The 21,354-nt window shown below is 36.2% G+C and overlaps 1 protein-coding gene across 13 annotated transcripts in view; it reads right to left on the reverse strand.

The window, feature by feature from the left end:
* Window positions 1-556: 556 nt before the first annotated feature.
* Window positions 557-21,354, reverse strand: part of PDE4D (phosphodiesterase 4D) — a 509,895-nt gene continuing 489,097 nt past the window's right edge. For 12 of the 13 annotated variants that reach the window (XM_064405626.1, XM_064405625.1, XM_064405624.1 and 9 more), the window contains 9 exons: window positions 13,322-13,415; window positions 9,438-9,610; window positions 8,637-8,735; window positions 8,384-8,548; window positions 6,588-6,687; window positions 2,837-2,991; window positions 2,253-2,375; window positions 1,595-1,777; window positions 557-1,047 (listed from right to left, as the gene is read on the reverse strand). In XM_064405626.1, the coding sequence (XP_064261696.1) occupies window positions 634-1,047; window positions 1,595-1,777; window positions 2,253-2,375; window positions 2,837-2,991; window positions 6,588-6,687; window positions 8,384-8,548; window positions 8,637-8,735; window positions 9,438-9,610; window positions 13,322-13,415 (1,506 nt within the window). In that variant the 3' untranslated portion in view covers window positions 557-633. Of the gene's footprint in view, window positions 1,048-1,594; window positions 1,778-2,252; window positions 2,376-2,836; window positions 2,992-6,587; window positions 6,688-8,383; window positions 8,549-8,636; window positions 8,736-9,437; window positions 9,611-13,321; window positions 13,416-20,318; window positions 20,737-21,354 lie in introns of those variants that run through there. The other variant, XM_064405633.1, reaches the window with a different exon arrangement.

Below are 21,354 nucleotides of genomic sequence, written 5' to 3' on the forward strand. Positions count from 1 at the left end.
AGAAGATTAGAAATTAGTAAATTATGTAATTTTCACAGCTTATCTTCATGTTGGTAACAGAATCCATTTGTGTCCCATAATTTTTGTGAATTTGTTTTCCAGTAGGAACCTCAATGTTTGTTCTGTCTGTTTCCTCTACAGATGAACATTATCCAATGTCTTACAATACAATACAATGAATCCAAAAACTATCAAAGCACACCAACATTCGTTTGGCAGGTGGTTCTCCTCTGAAAGCATTTGCTTTATTTAATGGAATCTGCCAAATAGAGACCTTATTACAATGTAATTTATGGATGTTCTCCCCCTGCTTTCTGACAGCATGGAGGTGAAAATTCTGTTTACAATATTCCTGAGTGCCAAACTGAATCATCAACTTCAGTTTTGATCAACAATCATTCTGGCAGATAACACCAAATTCTGACCACGGTTGTAGTATGTGACATATACTTTGGAAATCTTTGCCTACATTTAAAAAAAAAAAAAGAAAATAAAAAATCTGTAACAAAACTGAAAATGCCCCAGCCCCCCCTGCACCCCACCCCCCCTCCCAAAAAAAAAAAAGAGAAAAAAAATTAGAGAGAGGAAAAGAAAGGGAGTGAGCAAGAGAGAAAGAGACTGCCGTTTTCATTGTTATGTGTCAGGAGAATGTTCTTCTACCATACAAGGCTCTGTTGTTTGGTTCTCCTCCTCTTCCACTTCTTCCCCTACTTGCTCATCAAGAGGAATTTCAGTGGATTCTGAATCCTGGGTGCAAAGAGTCTTGGAGTCACTGAAGCTGGTGTCTTCTTCTACTTGACTTCCACTGTCCTTTTCAGTGTCTGATTCACCATCTTCCTCCAGCGTTAATTCAAACTGGAATTTTTCAGTTTGACCCTGCTTTCCCTCTTCCTTTTCTTCAGGAGCAGGAGAGGGACTTCTAGGGATTGTGCTCTGGTACCATTCTCGATTGTCCTCCAGTGTATCTAAGATATCCTGGGCATCTGGGTGAACGAGATCTGCCCATGTCTCCCACAAAGGATGAACAATGTAGTCTATAAAACCCACCTGTTTCAAATAATGCAAGAATATAATTACTCACAGAGAAATGAATAAGTCATGGAAAGTATGAGAAATATAATGCTAGGAAGAAACACAAGATACATTACCCTCAGAGGTGGCTGAAAGGAAACCATACTAATTTATGTAACAGATAAGGTCTTTTACTTTTCAGAAGTCTGATTCAGGATATTGGATAACAGCACGGAAAGGATTTGTTTTCAAGTGAACTGCACATTCCAAACAACTCCACTGCAACTAGTGAGCTAAATACCTCCTTTATATTTAATTACATTATTGAAGGAAACCCCAGTCAGCTGTACCGTAATCTCTTTTGGTACATATGCTGCTTTTCAGGTCAGGACAGTGATGGAATCCCTTCAGCAAACATACTGCCACGCACTATGTTTTCACAGTAAAAGTCTCAATTTGCCTCACTTATTACTGAGGAGCTGACTTAATTAATTTAGAGGAAGAAAAGTAAAAAGTGCATTCAGAAATTGTTCAAACATGACTATATACCATCCTTTTCTTCTAAAAGGTTTAACTACATTACCTGTGATTTCTCTACAGATGCATTGTGCTTATCACACATGGGACTTATCTCCATTCCCCTCTCTCGTTCTCGGTCTCCCTGACGGAAAAATTCCTCCATTATTCTATCTGTCCATTGGCGGTAGAGATGGAGTGGCTTGGTAGGGTTGCTCAGATCTGCACAGTGCACCATATTCTGAAGAACCTAGAATACATTGAACACCTGTGGTGTTATTGCACTGAAGACAAGCAGCTCCTTTTCTATTTACATTTCTGTTGACTGTAAAACAAAATCTTGAAAATACGCGTAATGCAAAATATATTCTAAACAGCCAAAACTTATGTGCTTTTGTGCTTTACACACTTGCAGTAATAGCCATGAATTACCTGGCTTCTGCTGCTTCTGCCACTATAAAGGTCACAAAATCCTTGTGAGAAAGAGAATCACTTTTCGATAATTTGAAGGGGAGGCCAAAGCCTCATTTAGTCCTGAACTACCGTAGCACTTTGTTTGTCTCCCAGAGAATCACTTAAACCATGTCATTTAGACTAGGGAAGAAACAGAGGGAAGCAGCAAATCATGGTGTGAAAGAGACAGCTCTAATCCATCCTGGAGAATGGGGAAGAAAATGTTATTAAGTGTGTAATACAAGTGAACATTTTCAGATGCATTTCCTTACCTGAATCCTGTCTGAATAGTTATCAAGAAGCAGGACACCAGAACTGGTCACTTTTTTAGTTTCAACCATAGTTTTTAAATCAGCCAATAGATTCATATGCTTAGACATATCTGTTGCAAGTACCTAGAAAAAAAACAAACAAAAAAAAAAAGAACACTATGTAAATTATTCTACTGGAGTTTTTTGAAACATATAAATTGAACATATAAACCAACATCTTTTGGAAAGAACCTGTAGCTTCTATGTCTGAATACATGACAAAATCATTGTTCAACATTGCTCAGAATGAACTGATCAGCCCAAATTCATTATTAATTGAGTAACAAATTTCTGCCTGTAATGGTAGAATAGCACCATGTCAGTACAAAACCATCTTGAAACAAAAAAGTATGCCTTCCAGAAATGCATAGAAAGTGAGTGAAACTTAAAAGGACCCACTATTTGAATTTGGCTAAGACATGACAAAACTTCAAACTTTCACTGTATTGTTTACAGGCCTGAAGACATATAATTTATCATAAAATGCTTCTGTGCTTTATTATTCAATGTCCTGGCTCTATGGAAGGCAAAGTCTCAAAACTCACAATGTCAATGACCATTTTCCTCAACGATTGTCTCTGTTTTTTGGTCAAATTCTGGAAAATGTCACAATTTTCTTCCTGTAGCAGCTTGAAACCCACAGCCAAGTGATGATTCTCCAGTACTGATGAGTCATTGTACATCAAGGCGAGTTCAGAATCTGCAATAACAATTGCAGGGCAGAACGTTACTAAAGCCTGTGCTTTTACCAAATCCCTTAAGATCTTTTTCAAATTCATTACATGCATAACAAGATTTACAGATAAACTTTTAGAAGCAGTCCTGAAAGTTACTGAGTAACCTACTAGGTCAAGCCAAAGTTGAGCAAAACAAAGAAAAGGCTTTGCAATGACGCAGGAACACGTGGCTGGAGTGGCAAGTTAGAAAAAATATAAGAAAGGTAATTTTTAGAATAAATTTTCATATCTGCAAGAGGTAACTTAGAAAATAGTATATGCATAATATATGCATAAACACACCTCAACTAAAACACATGTCTTCTCATGCCTCTCTTCATCACAGCACCTAAAATTCTACTGCTAGTGAAGTTTCAGCTTCCCAGCACTTTGACCTCGGAATACACAGCTGAGGCTTTTCTGCAGGTCTGCTGCAGAGCACAAGCTTCTTGATTTTCAAATCATGTCTTTCTGCAGTTATCTAAGATGCTAAGATGCCTAGTGAAGTAGGCTTACAGTCGTTAGTCCATGACAACTGAAGGCTGGTAGGACAGTAACAGCTTAATGTCGTGTGGTGTGAAACTGCAGGCAGTGGCCTTGAATGCTGCCTTGTGTTTGGGCATGGTCAGTCCCTGATGCTGTCTGTAATAGTGTCTTCACTAATGGAATTATTCTTACCTCAGTCACCCATATGGTTGTGAGAATAACACACACTTCCCAGCCATGCCTGTGCTAAGGCACACATGTAAGGTCAACTTAGACCTGCTGAACAGACAGCTCTGAAAAATCAAAGCAGTTATGAAACTGTCTGCACAGCTTTAGCTTTAATCCGGGAATACCGCACAGTCAGCTTGCATATGCTTTAAGATACAGCTTGTAAATAAATCTATCACAAAAAACTCAAATAATTTTTATGCGATCATACTCTTCCTGTGCTATATTAACTTCTGTTTACTACAGCTGTTCTAGCCTAAGTCTAAACATACATCAGTCTGTTCCACTCTTAGTCTTCTTTTTTTCTTTTACACCAGCTATATTTTAAAATGCCTCTGGTTCAATGGGAGGTCTCAAAAATCTTTGATCTTCAGATTTCATTAATCTCATTATCTGTTCTCCTGCTGTCTTCCTCTCCTGTCTTTATTAAATCGATCTGTTGAATCAGGAAAGTCTTCCTCTGCCTTTCCTTATCGCAAAGACAGCAAAACCATAATAGCAAAAGCAGAAAGAAAGCAAATTTGTAAAATTATCTTTGTCTTTCACAGAACACATACAAAGCTTGCATGCTTGTTTTTCTCATGTAGAAATAACGCACTAGTTTATTTTCCTTTCAAACAGCCTTCTGGTTTGCTGCAACTGCAAAACACTCCACATTGCCAAAATACTTTGGAAGAGCTGGAGCTACAGACACAGCTAAAATGGGCTCAACTTCAAAATGGATATTAAAATGGAAGAAAGTTCCCCCTTGGTAACCTCTGTAACACATTGCAAGATTCGAGAATATTTTTCTGTAAGGACAGAGTTACAGTGGTAAAATAAACATCTCATCTGATGCTAATGTACTTCATATTTGTTTGTTATTTAATAGCATTCAAGAGGGATTCGTTTAGCCGACAACTCTGTAATAGACTTTATATAGGAAAATAATAGAAAAGTCACAAGACTGACTATTAAAAAAAAAGGTAAATGCGGCAAATACGTACACACTTTAAGTAACTAAGTCTATCACGTTTTTTTAAAATGCATTCTTATATTTAGTGAAATCTTAATACATTGTTTGGTTCATTGGAGAAACAAAATTAGATGGAAGCAAATTATCTTCTAAAGGTTAAGAAAATTTTGTATTTGAGAAGTCAACATTAGACAGATCTTCTTCTGTCTCTGTCCCTGCAGTTTCTTCCTTGTACACAGAACAATTTAAAATAAACAAAGTATCTTTGTTTCTTTCAGCCTTGCAACAGCTGAAAGTTTCAATTAGTGTTTTTACTTGACTGACACATAAGCCTCCTTTATCAAAAAATGAATTAAGAGAAACAAGAGGTATTTTTTAAGCTGATAATTATCAGCATGAGTATGACTCCTACATTAGCTGAATTTCAATCTAACTAGAAGTAAAAGCTTTATGCACCACTACTCATCCCTTCAACTAAGTCAACACTCTTAAACCTAAACAATTCATTGGTTTCCTCACAGAACCTTGGAGCAACCAGTATAACCTGGTACTTAATTTCTGACTCAACAAGCAAGGAAAAAGTTTTACTTACATGCGCCCACTCTTAAGATTCAATTAAGAATTCTTTGGTTTTGGCACAAAGCTTGATTCACTCTCTGCCTGCACTGCTGAACTGTACTGGTCCCCAGTAAAGCACAAAAAATCCAGAGTCAATCTTAATCCTCTTTCATGAGGATGAGTCATCAAATTCAATTTCATTATAGGATGGCCCTTAGGCCATTGAGACAAACAAAACTAGGTGCAGGCTAAACTGAAGTGCATGTCCTATTTGAATACACAGCAGCAATGAGTCAGAAGAGGAGCTCCCTTCTTCAAACGCTACTGTTGATTTGGGGTCATTCTATTTTAATACCTGTGAAATAGATTCTGCCCATGTGCAGAAGTGACAGTATCCATAAATGTGCAACCAGATGGGTCAAATACACAACCCTAGGTATGTTTCCATTTCTGTTGCTTTTTCTTCTTTTGTGCTTGGATTATTAGTATTTTTTAAACTTTGCACTTCTGGGTCATAAAAGAAGTTGTCAGAGAGCAGAAGAATTAACATAGTATGATGGAACTGGTACTGACCTTCAAAGGGCAATAACAGTGACAGAAGGCAACAAAATCCAAGCAAGTTGCCACTGGGGCAGCAAACTATTGAGTAAATATGTCATGATCAGGTTCAATAAAGTTAACAGTGTTTTTCTTTCAGTAGATGACTGGGGGGATAGAGGTTCAGTAATGCTGCCAACAGCTGCCTTGAGGAATGCAGAAGTACACTGGGTTTCAAATTTGAAGATAACATTGGGGTCAGAAAAAACCAAACATGTTTATCATATCTGCAGAAACTGGGTGAGGAAATTCAGTCTACAAAGCATGAGAGATCAAAAGCCAAGCACAGGATCCAGGCAGAGATTGTCCTGACTGTCTGTTTGCTAAAAAGAAGCTTGCTTTTCTGCTTTCTGAATTTCTATCCTTAGTCACGTTATATGTGTCCAATATAAACACATAAATTCTTGTCTTGCCTTTTTTTTTTTTTTTTTTTATCTTCCTTCATTCTCTTCCTAAAATTTTAATTATTTGATGTAAATCAACTGTATTTCCAGGAGATAAAACATGCAATATATTGAAACAATGCCAGATTTATAGCTTATACCTTAGTAATTCCTGCAAGAGTGTACTATGTAATTAATTTCTAAAGTTAGAAAAAATGCAAAGTAATATCAGGTTTAAAATATAAACATCTCTCTGTTTACTGAGAAAAGTTAGAGATAGAAGCAAACAAGGAATGAACAGGTGGTATTTTTCAGGTGCTATGTGCAGACCTCACAGCAAAGTCTTGAGAAAACCACTAAACATCAAACTTACTTGTGTTGATAAGAAATTGGTTTGAAACCCCAGGATGATCTACATCATGTATTGCACTGGCAAAAATTGCTGCAAGAATCTCCAGATCAGTGAACACTGCCTAGAATATAATGAAACAAAAATGACAACCACCAAACAGTGAAAAAGTGTTTTCAATAAAACGGATTCTACTTGAGTCTGGATGTGAGCAAGCAAAACACATTTCAAATATACCTAGATCTCCAGAGACTTTACATACAAGCTATCACACCCTTGTAAAATCATCAGTCATGTAGAATTTCATAAATATTTCAAGTTCGGACAAAGTAAAGTGAGTTGTAGTTCATACAGAGAGCATCACTAAATTCTGTCATAACTGAAGTATTTTCAACTTCAGTCCGTAAATAAATCCACCTTTCCTAGGCAATTAAGTAGAGGTTTCTAACTTACAGCACAAATTAAATATTTCAGCTTGACTATGTGTATCATCCTGTACTTGAAAGATGCACATCTCCTATATAATGCTAAAGGAAACTGTGACAGACTACACAATATTTCACTTAGCATTTACTGATTTTCCATTTGTATGAGATTATCAGGAAGATAGGAAAAGAGGACTGCAATGGACTTGGAATGTCACTGAGCCCAGTGCCCTGCAGTCAAAAGCACCCACATGATGAAAACACTTTCAAAATTGATCAAGAGCAGCTCAGAAGTGCAAAGACCAGCAGTGGCACTGGGCAGACACTGCCATTTCACCAGCAAAATGGTGAAATGGCAGTGTCTGTGTGTCTTCTCAGCTTCTCTCTGCTGAGAAGAAGGCCATGAAAAAATAAAAACAGATCTGAAAAAAAAAAACCCAAAATTTTATTGATGACTAGCTCAGCTGTGTGGTAAAGCCAGGGGTGTTTTAAGAACATTATTTGATCTTTCTTCTTGAGAACAAGAATATTTTTCTCAAGAGATTTACAAGTCTTTGAGGATCCAAACCTGCCAAGGTCCACTTATAACCCTCCTTTTAAGAAGAAGATAATAGAGATGTATTCAGTAACATGACATATTGACCATTATAGGAGATTCAAAATGCAGCCCTTCTTGGAAATGAAGGTAAATCACTTTGAACTAATAAAATTTCTACTGCTTCCTTTACCTGAATTTTTCTACCCATTTGCTGGGATATATCAACATTAAAATTTTCTATGTTAAGACCTGAACTCTGCTTAAAAGAGAGAAAATCTCCATGTTTAACATCCTTCTACTTCAGAGATTCAATATCTTTCAAGAAGAGAATTGCTACAAAAAGAACAGACTAATTGTTTTCCCAAAAAATTTTGAAATATTTATTTGGGGGGGGAGTGTAAAAAAAGAGATAGTTCAGTGAAAATTTAGTACATGTTCCAATCTGTCTTAGAAAAATACAAAAGTAGTTTTTCTGGATCACAATAAACCTTCCTGAGAAATTCCACTTACTGTGGTTAGGTAGAGTCCCATATGGGAAATTGCTACAGAACAGGATGTAGCACAAATAATAAGATGGTAAAAACAAGATATGCATTGTGTTACAGTGAAAAACATTATGACAGCAAAAATTTCCATGATTTAAAATGAAAATAAGTGACATTTGCTGCACCATATTTACATGTAACTTTGATCCTCACAAAATATCTTTAAAAGAACAGAATTAATTAAAGAAATGCTAAGATTTCTTTTTCTGCTAAAAACTTCGCAGAAACTAAGATCTTTAATATTTAGTTTAGGAGACTCTCAGTGCATCCCCTCTCTCATGACTGCCACTTTTCTTCTTCAGTGTAATTTACCTCTAATGCTGGGGTTGACAGTAGGACATGGGTTGACTGAACAACATCTGCAGCATGTATGTTGTTGTGGTATGCCACATCTGCATGGTAATGGTCTTCCAGGGTCATCAAGTAAGTTATTAAAGTATCTACTGGAATCTTAAAAGTTTTTAACAAGTCCCGCTCCTATAAAAGTAAAGGAAAAGCAATTAGATTTCAAAGCATGGAACAGTCTCTAAGATAAGAAAAAAGCAGCATGACTGCTCATACTTGCCTGAAAAATAGTGTGCATGATGACAGTCAGAGGTCTGTTTCCAGATAACTCTGCTACTCTGAAAACCTGAAGACCCCACTTGTTCAAATCTTCAAGTTCCTAGAGTAGAATCAAGGAATGAACAGGTTAAAACCTAACACAAAAATTCCTGCAATTTTTGAGAGAAACAATTACAAACAGAGGACTCATTAAGACCTGGCCACTATGCAAGTTACATGCTAAACTTTGCAAGGGCTAAACTTTTAACTCTGCAGCTGCTACTAATCTTGCAATATTGAAATCTACATCTACCCATTTTTCAGATTTCATTTGTCTAAGCAGGAAAGACTGCCTCTTAAGTGGATTGCTCCAGAGGGAAAAACTCTACAATATCTTGAATGAGTTTAACTGACACACTTTGCTATCTCACTATCCATTGACAATGAAGTTCAGTGAGGAGGAAACCTCCAGAGATGCGGCAATTCTGCTGCTCTCTCCCTGGTTCTCAGAAACACTCTTCAAATAAGATTCCTGAAAATCTTCAGATAATATTTATGTATAGGAAGCTTTCTTAATGCATACACAAATGCTAATTTACATTCTATATCTCCAGATGAAATTGTCTTCATGCTGAAATTAACCCTTATGGTCTGTTTCTGATTTTGCTTGCTATTCTTCCTCTCCAATAAATTTGGATAATTTCAAGTGATATAAATGCTCGGTGCTGCAGCTTGAAATCAATGTGTATAAGCAAAGGATGAACAATACAGAAAAATCCACACTCTGCTCATATAATTTCAAGGACATATATATATTATCTACCTTGGCAAGGACATCTTCTTGGTCTGTTTTAACTCCAAACCTGGGAATACTGGAATTAGTTAGGCTGGAGCTGTGCATGAGTTTTTTGACTCCACTGATCTGGGACATCGGCCTCTTCTTTTTCTCTTTCTCCTTCTGTGTTGGAGAAGGGATTTCAACTTCATGTTGCTTGTCTTCAAAAGAATGAATAAAAAGAGAATAATTTATAAAAGAATTATAAATATTATAAAATTCACTGTTGAGTTGCACCTTATGGAGTTTTTAATTCTTAGAAAAACCTCTTTTAAGATTTAGATTCTTTTTATCAAGATCACTAAACCCATAAAAAGTTAAATATAGACCTATACTTCAGTAAAAGCAGATCTCTTTTACTCAAATTGCCTCATTATTTCTGAATTGGCTTTAAAAGTGACTTGTGACTGTCTGATTACCACTTTTGCCATATCCCTAGTGCTGTAGAAAGGGTCAATCATCTCAGTATAAAAATGCTATTACAATCGCACATGAATACGCTTTGCAAGAAAAAATAATTTTCTTTCTTTTTTTCAGGAGAAACATTCTCTGAAATTGTATTTCAAAAACTGTCTATGTGTGTCCTCATGTAAACCTTTAGAAAACTTTTTCAAGACTTGAAGACTCGAAGAATTTAATACTTGTGGACTGGTCCTGTCCACTAGGACTGTACAATCTGGAAAATCTTTTCTGCTTTCCAAGCCACATCTACAAGCACTTTGGATTGCTAGCAGTTCACACCACCAGTGCATTTCTGCAGCTCCCAACTAGAGTCAATAATAATGACAAAACGAGAGAGTGCTGTGTTAACCTCTGAATTTTGCTGTGGGCTTTTGCCTCCGTAGCAGTATCAGCAGCATCACTTAATAAAATTTATCAACATATGTGCCAGCAAAACTTAAGAATTAAACTGAGAGTAAAATATATTTAGGCAACTGCCACGGGATTGCTGTACAACCAGTATGGGGTTGTGGAGCACTGCAAACATCTGCTCCGAAGAAACCCAATTTAGTGCAACGAAGGGCTTTTCTGAAAAAAAACTATTAGGAACATGATTTATTTTTTGCTTCTTTTATTCATACTGTATTTCAACCTAGAGTTTAATGACTCCCTTCAAATTACCTCTTTTTCTTTGCTGAAATGTACCTCCACCTTTTCTAGACCTCAAGGAATATATGAGTAAAACTGCAAAAATCCAGAAAATATGTTTCTGACACAGCAGATGAGCCAAAACAGCTAAAAAAAAACCCCTTAAAACCAAAATAAAATCTGAAAAGAAAGTAAGAAAAATTGGTATTTTTACATGTGTGTTTTTTCCTTTCTACAATATTCATTTCCAATACAGACTTTGAAACCAGATATGGTTAGCAAGTCCATTTCTAATTACGAGCTTTTTATATGTTTGCTTCTTCACTTTTTTTTCTACTTTTATTTTTCTTTTTAATTGCCCTTTAGGAGATACATTTAATGGACACCACAAATTCCAAACAAATCACAATGAAGAAGAGACTTTGGAAATGTCACCAGGTTGTAGCCTACAGCACTGCGTCCCTGGACTACCCCATCATACTTCACCACTCTCCTTGTGAGGAGAAAAGGGGAGGCAGAGCATGGCAGCCCTTGTCTGGTGCAAACTGACAACAGATGAGAAGCTGTGACTTGTGCCTGTGCTTTGATGTTTATGGTTTCAGCCATATGGACAAAGTTTAGACCCATCAAACAGAAGTTCGTTAGCTGAGCTGTCAGACTAACTCAAGTGAAAGGAAGTCTCTGTCTGAATGACTTTAGATCTCCAGAGGGACTCCATGGCACTGCCTCTGCTTTTGCAACTTTGAGCACACAGAGCTGTGCCCATCTGAACATCCAGAAAAGACAGCTTGCCATTTTCACCCTGTTTATGCTACGCTCGATTGCAGGTTCTCAAACATTTTTCATTCAGAGAAAACGGTTAATGATGCTGAAAAAGGAAACTTTGCATATTATTATACAAAATGTAGGAGCCTTATGTCTTATACACAGATTATATTTCTTATCATTGTAAATAAACTCAAACATTCATATAGTCCTAAAGGAAAACAGTTTGATTTTGGGGTTTTTTGTTTGGTTTTTTTGGGTTTGTTTGTTTGTTTGTTTGTTTTTTGTTTGTTTTGGTTTTTTTAATAAGGAGAACAGAAAACCCTGTTTTCTCATGACATTTTCCTACCTTACAAATGTGAGAAATTTTGTAGATATTGAGGAGGTAAGTTATGTATTAAAAAATAAATTTGATAATAAACTCATTAAATACTTCTAGGAAGAGAAAGTTTTATCTTTGCATAGATGTTCAGAACCTATATATTTAGACTGTATATTTTGAAATGAAATACAATACATCTGTAGATGAGGTGTTTTTACTATTGTGCTGCTCTTATACCTACAATTCTAAGTATCTAGTTTTTCATGCAGACAGAAAACAGTATCCAGGTCCAGTAAATTCTAAGTGATTGCCTTTCCAGCCCCCTTTCTGCTCGTGACTGAGATCTCATGCGAAAGGCTGACGGATGCATTTCTTTACCCTGTCAAAGTAAGTCTCAAGCTTTCAAGTGAAAGCAAGCAGAAGCTGGCATCTCAGTCTCCACAGCCTAAGTGGGTCATCCTTTCAGGCAACTGCACACTGTGGTTTTCAGGGCACATGAAGCTGGGCAATACTGCTTGTCCGTGACAGAGGCTTGTCCCTCTCCCACTGTCTGAAACCCTGCTGTGCTGCAGCAGCTGGCACACTACTGGAACCATGAACAGACACATTCAGCCATCCATTTTGGACATGGCCACAGGATAAAATGTACTTCACAGAAACCCCACTTCTTTCAAAAAAGCTACAAAAAGCACCAGCTATGGTATCTCACACAGAATATGATGGATATTAACATGTAGGACTGTCACTTTTTAAAGCTGTTGTTATCCTAATTTAGGTGTATTTGACTGTGCGTCTCTTATTACACCGTCTTTATATGAACCTATGGTAGTTTGCTCAAAACATGTTTTGAGATTGGTGTAGTAACTTATCTCCATGTTCAAAATCAGCAATATGAAAGTTTTCTTGATTTTCATGAATTTTAAGGGGGGAAAAAGCCATGGTTAAGGAACCATATTGTTTGTAATATTGTGTTGTGTTTTTGTTAATGCTCACATCCCAGCATGCCAAGATCTTGAACTGCCAAAACTTTCTGGAAAAAGTCTATTCAGATGCTTATTTAGTCACATACACCTAACTGTGCATGTGCAGACAGGGAATACCAAAATATCTTAACTGCTTGTTCTAAGATTTTATGAGGTTACATGTGCTTATGTGCTTCCAGCACACTGAAACTTCTGCAATAATTCCAGTAGGAAAATATAGTGGTAGAATTCTCTTTAATATATAAATATATATATAATTAACACTCTGAGACTAGCCCAGTTGGTTAGTACATGGTGCTAATAAAGCCAAGTTGTAGGTTTGAGCCCTGTATGGGTCATTCACTTTAGAGGTAGACTTGATGATCCTTGTGAGTCCCTTCCAATTCAGAAGTATATTCTGTGAATCTCTGTGATTCTTTATAATTCATTATATTAATTTCTTAATAGGGCATCAATATAGTAGTTATAATATGTATATGAATATTTATCTGCAATTATACACACAGGGAAATCACCTACACAAATTAATTGAGCTATGAGGAAGTGGATCTAACCTGATCTCTCTGCACAAATGCTGACAACAATATGCTAAATGCACAGTTTCTGAAAGCAGAAATTAATATGGAAAGCCACTTGCATTTAGGCTCTAACATAGCCCAGAGAGATATAAAAACACCCCAAAGGCAAAAAAAGTTAACTCTTCAGAGTCTTACCTAAGAAAGTGTTTGATATATATTCTGAGACCTGATTGCCTGACCTGCTCATTTCAGAGAGGTGGGTTAGCTCACGGTTCAGCATTCTTTTAAACTGGAAAAGAAAACAAAAAAAGTGTAAAGTTAGCTACATCAAGATATATTTTAGTTAGAATAAGAAAATGCAGTCACTTTATAACTGGGGAAAGAACATGGCATTAAGAATATATACTAAAGTAAGACAACTGTGAAAGTAGAAATCACATGTACCAATGATCTACCCAACCAACTTATTCATGGATTGAACAATGTCATTCTTAACCTCCTAAAATACACCACAGTGATTCAATGACTAAGGTACAGTGTCCTACTAGTAACTAAAAACTCTAAGGCATTTGCACACATACAAGTTATAATTTTGTCTTTCCAATTTTTTGATTTTAATTTGGAAGTAAATATAAATGTATTTATGTCGGAGCTGTTCCCTACTAGTTTTCTCACAAGATTTGCAAATTAATCTATTTTTGCATTTTTTGCAATTCATTAGGTAACATTTCAAGTCTCTTACCTTTCATCATTAATCTACTCAAATTTACTTGACAACATTGCTCCAAACAATCCAAATATTCTAATCATTTCATACTAGCTAATATGAAAAGAAGTAGGTTTTTTTGCCTCTGAACCAAATTTATTATATTCAACCAATGACTTCACCATTCCACTATCGCAGCAAACTGCACACATCTTCAAGAAACATTGGGGTAGAAAATACCCATCTGTGGAAACACCTTCTATTTCCCTCTTAGTTAGCAATTCACTCTAGGCAGTCTACAGGATAGATGCAGATACTAATATTCCATTAAATGTATAATTGATTAGGTACACATCACTGAGTTTTTCTTGATTCCTTCTAGACTCCAGGGTGAAATGATATCCTGTGGTATTATGCTTCACAGGTTAATTGCATAATTCAGCTCTCACTGTCTTAGATGCATTTTCATTGACTATAGTTCTGCCTTGATATTACCAACAAACAGAAGGCAGCAATACTTACAGATAATTCCAACTCTTGCCAATGAAAATTAGCATGCATCTGTCACTAGTGAATTTTGCCTCCTATTGTGCCGTCCTTTTATTTTGTTGTTAGATTTCTCAGTCATCTTTTCTCTTAGCAAAATGATTTGTACTGCTTTCAGAATCACCTTTTACCTTCTTCATGCAGTCATGACTATCTATTATATCAAGGAACAGCTACCCTTAGAGTATACACATATAAACATTCCTCTGTGTTGAAAACTGGTAATTCATAGCTCTTTCTTTTTCAAAAGAGATAAACCACTGTAGTAAATATTAACCATCACATTTTCATTCCACTGGAATCATCAAAGCTATTTCTTCAAAGTAGCCTTGCATAGTGAAAGGTGTTATTTTCTTCACAATATCTTTGTAAGCCACCCATTACCATATTGCTCACAATATGCCCAACAAAATTACCTTTAATAAAACATTCTAACCATTAGCCACTGCATTTTCCTGCCATCTTGATGTGTCATCAGCTCAGGAATTCCAGAGCTACAAAGACTGAATCCTACTTTAGTCACAAGCCAAAGGCTCAGCTTTGATCTCAGATATAGCCATGTGCTAGGAAGTGCTCAACACATGTCTAAAAATTAGAACCATACTGCAAACACAGCCACACATACTATGAGAACTACAGAGCTATGCATTCTAGAGAAAACCAGTCTCAGCCACTTCAGCAATGTCTAATGTTTGTCACCAATATCAAATGTTGAAAAATCAAGACAAATTTACCAAGCAATAAAATGACTGGTCCAAAACCACCAAGACCTTTTTTTAAAAGTCGATCTTTAAACTTTTAAACACTTAACACACTTAAGTCATGCTTACACACTTTTTCTTCTGTTCCCACAAAAGGTGAGAAAGTGTAATATATAAGACAAACTGAAGATGCCATGGAATAGCTTGTCTCTGGATGGCATCCAGAGACTGCAGCTTCAAATTAAATATTGAGTATAGGAATATTAATAAAATGCCAGGTGTTGACAAAACCACATTAACTTCCAGGCATGTCATCAGTTTATCCATTACTACTTCAATATTCTCTCTTCCTTAATTTAATTAGCTAGTTCACTGGATCTTCTATAGATCCTCATCTGCCTGGTTGTAAACACTTACTAGTAAACACTTCTACATAATGCTTAACTTGGTATTGCTGTTTTTGCTGTAGAAAAGCACCAATTGTGTCATGTTCCACAATCTGGAAAAAAAGGCCATCTAGCTACCACTGGCATATACTCTTCAGGATGCCTTCTTAAAAGTTTTCCAGTTTTGAAAGAGGAACAAACCAGTATTTGCAGGTACCTGACACAGGAAATAGGAAGGATATTTTTTTGCCCCCAAAATAATAAATTTAACTGCAGGGAGTGGGTAGAGAGGTTTGTAACTGAATACTGGGAATCATCTTATGGAACTTATAGAGCACATACTCTCTAAGAATTTTCAGCTCAGTATTTGTTGTATGAATATCCACAGCAAATGGAAGAATTCTTTTCTAGTGCTATGTCCCCCATTAGTCTGATGCAAACCCTCATCTTCCCACCTCCCATCACCCCACAAATCAGTAAAACATGAAAACTCAACCATCTGCATGAGAACTGCAGAATAGTCTGTGTTACTGCTGAACAAGGGTGTAAAGTGAAACAAGTCCCTCAGCCTCTGCAAGGCCCTCCTGCTGAGAGCAAATTCAATTGGAGATGCCTTTGGCTTTGAAGAACTGTAGCTGCACGATTTCCTCATACTCTTTCACATGTTGCTGACTCCACAGGACCAAAATTTTAATTGACATGAAAACTTCTGGACTAAGCAGGAGTATAGAGAACTGTTTTGATTTTTCTAATTATCTGACAAAGCCTCACAACCATCATTGCCATTGAATCCGATGAAGCTGAGGACCATATGCAGACAGCAGTTGCTGATGCAGAACAATAATGCTCTTTGAGAACATTAAAAAAATCAAATGAGAAAATCAAACAGCAATCAAGATATTCAGGCATTTTTTAGTTTATACTCTGTTTCACTGTATCTGTACATTGCTCAGTCTCCTTACATATTATAACTTGCTTTTTGAGGAAATAAATACTTTTTCTAAGAAAAAAGCAATCAAAACAGCAAAACCAAATTTAACCCTATTATTTTTTCCCAATTTTACCTATTTCTCAAAGATTTAATTTGGGCCCAAGTGCATCCATACATAATAACTGTTTCAAAGATCCACATCTTACACAGCTCTGCAAAATTACTTTATAATGAAATTTTGCCTCTCACGTGGCTCCCACAAGCTCTTATTGCCAACCAGAGAAATTGGTTACATCTGTGACCCAACACTGTTTTATTTATCCAAGAAACACCCCTAAGTGCTTGCAACTTAGCTAGAGTGAGCTCAGCATGGGGAGGAAGCAGGGGTTTTTGGCTGATGTATGCGTATATTGTATTTTTCTCAGAAAGAAAAATTTTCACACATACCACTAGGCATTGTTAGATTGAAAAAATGACACATACATCCCTTTGGAATGCAACAGTCCTTGACTATATCCTTCAAAAATCATCCTGAAAATGAATTGGCAATAAAATGCCCATTAAGGCAATTATACAGTTCTTCACTGCCAAATACTGATGTCAGAGCAATGGCGCCATAAGCTCTTTTAAAAAAATCCTGAAAATATTTCCTTAAGCAGAATTTTTATAATTTCATTTGTTTCTATATATTTTAGATTTTAACCTCTGCTGTGGTTAGGGGGATGGGTGGAATAAGAAGGAGCAGAGCCCTCAACACAAATACAAGCAGAGCATTCAAATAACATAAAAAATGTCGCTGAAGTGAAAAGAGTAGATGTGTAGCTTTATCTCCCTTTATAAACCTAAGAAGTCTGCTGTAGCAAAAACTACAATACATGGGAATAAAGGTACATACTTTAATGATAATGAACTGAGAATGATTTCCTAAATGGTTTTAAGTTCCCAAGAAGAGGTTTGTAGTTTAGGTCTTTCTGGGCTAAAGCCCAGTGTGTGCACTCTCTGTATCTATATTACTGCTGTCAGCCTAGGATAGGCATACATGGAGGAGTTTTTTTAAAAAATAAGATACTTTTCTGATGCCAGCAAAGACACACAGAAAAACACAGACAAACTTTTGGAGTAACCATGTTCCCAGATGGCATCCAGAGCACTGATACATTTTTTAGAAGAATTTGAATGTATGTTGGAAAGAATCACCAACTCCAAGATCTAAATAGAGTCGATGTATGGCTATGAGCAAGTTTGGACCACACGCTTTATATGTATACAAGTTATTGTTTACACTTCAGAAGATTTTACAAATTTTGTGTAAAGTTCTTGGCTCGTTAACAAAAAGCTTAAGTAAAGAAGCAGTCAGCAGCTAGTTGTGTCGAGAGGAAGCATAGAGAACCACTCTTGCTGTAGACTCCCTGCAGCAGCAGGGTCTCTTCCATGCAGGCTTTCTGTTCCTGTAGGGAAACCTGCTGCATCCTGGGGACTGGATGCAGTAAAGAGGCTGCCTCCAACACAGCCTTTGGCACTGATATTTAAGGTGAAACATGAACCAAAAAGCCCAGTCCTGCCTGGCCTTCAGTTTGAGCTTTTATCAAGTTCCAAGTCCAGAGCAGGATGGAATGAAAATGCTCAAAAGTGACAGGAGACTCTCACAGCACTAGCTCCCAAACCCACAGGGTAAAGATCCAAGTTTCACGTGTGGCTGCCTCTTTTTTAGGTAATATTTCTAAAAACCTACATGAAATAGAATACATCCATGGAACATGCTATTAATACTTGGAACATTCAAATTACATGACTATGTTTTGTTTCTGAAATACCTACCAATGTTATTTTAAAAATATGCTTGTATCTCAAAATGAATAAACTATATTATGTTACTACATCTGAAAATCTTCTATTCTACAATATAACAAGGAATTTTAAATAAGTCAGCCTGACAAATTAACATAAGGCTTCTGTCTGTACTGCTAACCGAAGCAAAAGTATCTTTGATTTTAGCAGCATTCTATATACATAAACAGCATTCTTAATAGCTAAAGGTTGTGTTGGAAGCCCATGGGCTTAATTAGTATCAAGGCCAGGCACTGTGTTTTTATAATAAGCTACAGAAAGGCAGATATCTCTAAGGCTGTCATTGTGACAGTGGTGCTCATTTTTTTCAGTAAAAGATACTCAACAAAAACCAGGGATAAATATCCCCATTTTCAAAAATACAATTCGCAGAAGGTAAAGTACAGCCTGAAGCACACAGAAATATGTATATAATAAGGGATATAAACATGTACAATGTTATACTATAAACAACGAAAATAAGATATATCTTATGCCTTATATTACAGTCTGAGAATAAGATATTTCAATCTTCAGAATTTCATAAATTGTCTACATAATTGTTTTGAATGTAAAAAAAAAACAGAATGCCTTTGCTTCTCCCATTTTTTCTCTCAAAAACACAGTAAAATAAAACTGTTCTCAGGGACGATTTAGCTTCTAAAATCATTGTCTGTAGACAGTGTAGGACACTCTCTATATAAAGAACATTTTTCCCCCATGTGTACTCAATTGCACCATGGTCTGCTAAACTTCAATTAGAAAAAAATGGTCTATGAATTCTAAAGACTAAACAATAAGAGTGAACTTTAATTTTTTTTTAATTGGTGATTGAATTTTTCTGATTTAGCAAGAGGAACATCACAACAGCTGCTTAGAAATGCAGGAAATACTTTCTAGTAAATTACAATAAATTACTTTTAGCTGAAATGCAAAGTAATTTCATCTTATTGGTTTGGCAAACAAGAAAGTAATCTACCTAGCTAGCATAATGAGATTAATTTCTTCACAGATGACTGATCAAAATCCTTGATTATATATTGTAACAATTCAGCATTAGCTGAAAATACTCATAATTGGATATAATCAGGCTTTGCACATCTATTTTAAATGACATATTTATTGTAAAAGTAGGTATTAATAAAAGAAAGCATAAGAAATTAAATTGTGCTAATATAATGCTTGTGCTATTTTTAGTCATTTATTCAACATATGCGTTATTTAGTTCAGGAGAAATCAGAATTTCTTTAAAACAGAATGATTTGGTCACTTATTGTATGTCAAGCACAGCATAATTTTTTTTTTTTTTACACACTCGATAACAATTTTAGAAGTATAGAAGCAGCAGCACTTTTCTTAAGCACAAACATAATCTTTTAGGAATAAACCAAAGCTCAGATGTGGTTTTCTATTAAGTGGATTTCAGTTCTGTGTGTTGACAGGCATACTGATTTAACTCCTTGATGCAAAACTTTTCCATAAAAAAGATAAAGCTTATTTAATTCCATTTTCTAGCAGTATTGCTATTTTAAGCTAGTTCACACTGCCCCATGTAACAACATGTAACTGCTCCATAGATCAGAATTAAAAGATGGCAATTTCCAATGTTTTAATCAATATGCTCACAGAGGCTACCAAAAATCCTGTTGAAGCACAGTGTTCATCATTTCACCTTTCTTCAGCTATTAAAATCACTCTGAGTCATGCATCCACCCATTATCCTCAGCTTCTTTACTCATGCACTCTTCTATTGTATAGTATCTCTGTTTGAGACATTTGGAGTTTTTAAAAACCTTTTAGAGGCTATAAATACAGTTTTGTAGCTACCTTTTTCTGAAAGAACATAAAACTGTTCTGAATTTCTTTGGCTTTAGGCTTGGTATAATCATTCACTGAAGTAATATTATTTTAAAAGTCCCAGCACAGTTTCTAAGACTATACTGTGCAGTTCATTCTTCTTGCTGAACAAAGGCTTGTTTGATTTTTCACTTCAAATTATTCATAATCATATCACCCACAAATTCTCACGCTATCCACTCATCATGCAATCATGCATCATAAATCAAAGTTCTTAAAAGGTAAAACGAAATCCTACCTTTATGTAGCCCCAAGAAACTGAGAGTAAATAGTTTGCCTCAGGCATTTTTGATTTTTTCTGTAGTACCAATCTAAGCTATCAGTTCTTTGCTATCTGACACTGCAAAAGACTTCCAAGAATAAAGATTCCGTCTCCCCTCTCCTAATTCTTTTTGCTGGTCTTCAGGTTCTCAGGAGGCTGTGTGCTCAGGAGGCATACTGAAATGAAATCCAACCGTGTGGTCTTCCGATTGTATAAATGCCATTTGTGAAACTCCAAGCATTCAGAAGCAACATTGAAGACACATATTGTACGAGCTGAAGAAATTTCTGAAGAGCTAGGGATATGCATATTTCCTGAACACCAGGATTTAATGAATAATGTATGTCAAGATGCTCAGCTGCTCAAAGACTTGCTCTATCAACAGCTACCAAATAAGGACCTGAAGAGGAAGCCACAGACAGTGGCAGCGATCCCTCCCATAGAGCCATAGTAGCAGCCAATAGTGTGTCACCCTAAAAGATATAAATCCGCAGGGCTGGTGTCATGATGTATGGTAATTTCCTATTGGCTGATTCTGGGGACTCTCCTGGGCATGGGATATTTCTTTTTTTCCTCTTTTTTTTTTTTTCCCTGACAGCAAATGCCCTTTCCTAATGGCATCCCTGCCTGCAGCGTTCACATGCCATTCAAAAATAATTGGGCTTAAGTCTCATCACTTCAGCAGCATTTACCAGTTTTCCATGGACACACCATCCAAGCAGCCAAAATTAGTTTTGGGCATGTACCTGTCTGGACTGCCTAGTGGGTTTATTTTTTCATATGGAAGAAAAATAGATTTTGAAGTGTTTTTATGGGGAAGAAACCCAACATAAATAGATCTATCTCAGCTCTTTAGTACTTTATGATGTACTTTAACAATGAAAATTTGTCAGCTTTTATGCCATCTACATTAAAAACTGATCTACCTCGGACTATTGGGCCAGGCTGCTAATGCTCTTTTATTTAAAGAGATAAACACTGTTTAAGCTAAAGCAAGTCACGTGTCTTACAA

Source organism: Passer domesticus, chromosome Z, assembly GCF_036417665.1.
Source record: "Passer domesticus isolate bPasDom1 chromosome Z, bPasDom1.hap1, whole genome shotgun sequence".
Classification (NCBI taxonomy): domain Eukaryota; kingdom Metazoa; phylum Chordata; class Aves; order Passeriformes; family Passeridae; genus Passer; species Passer domesticus.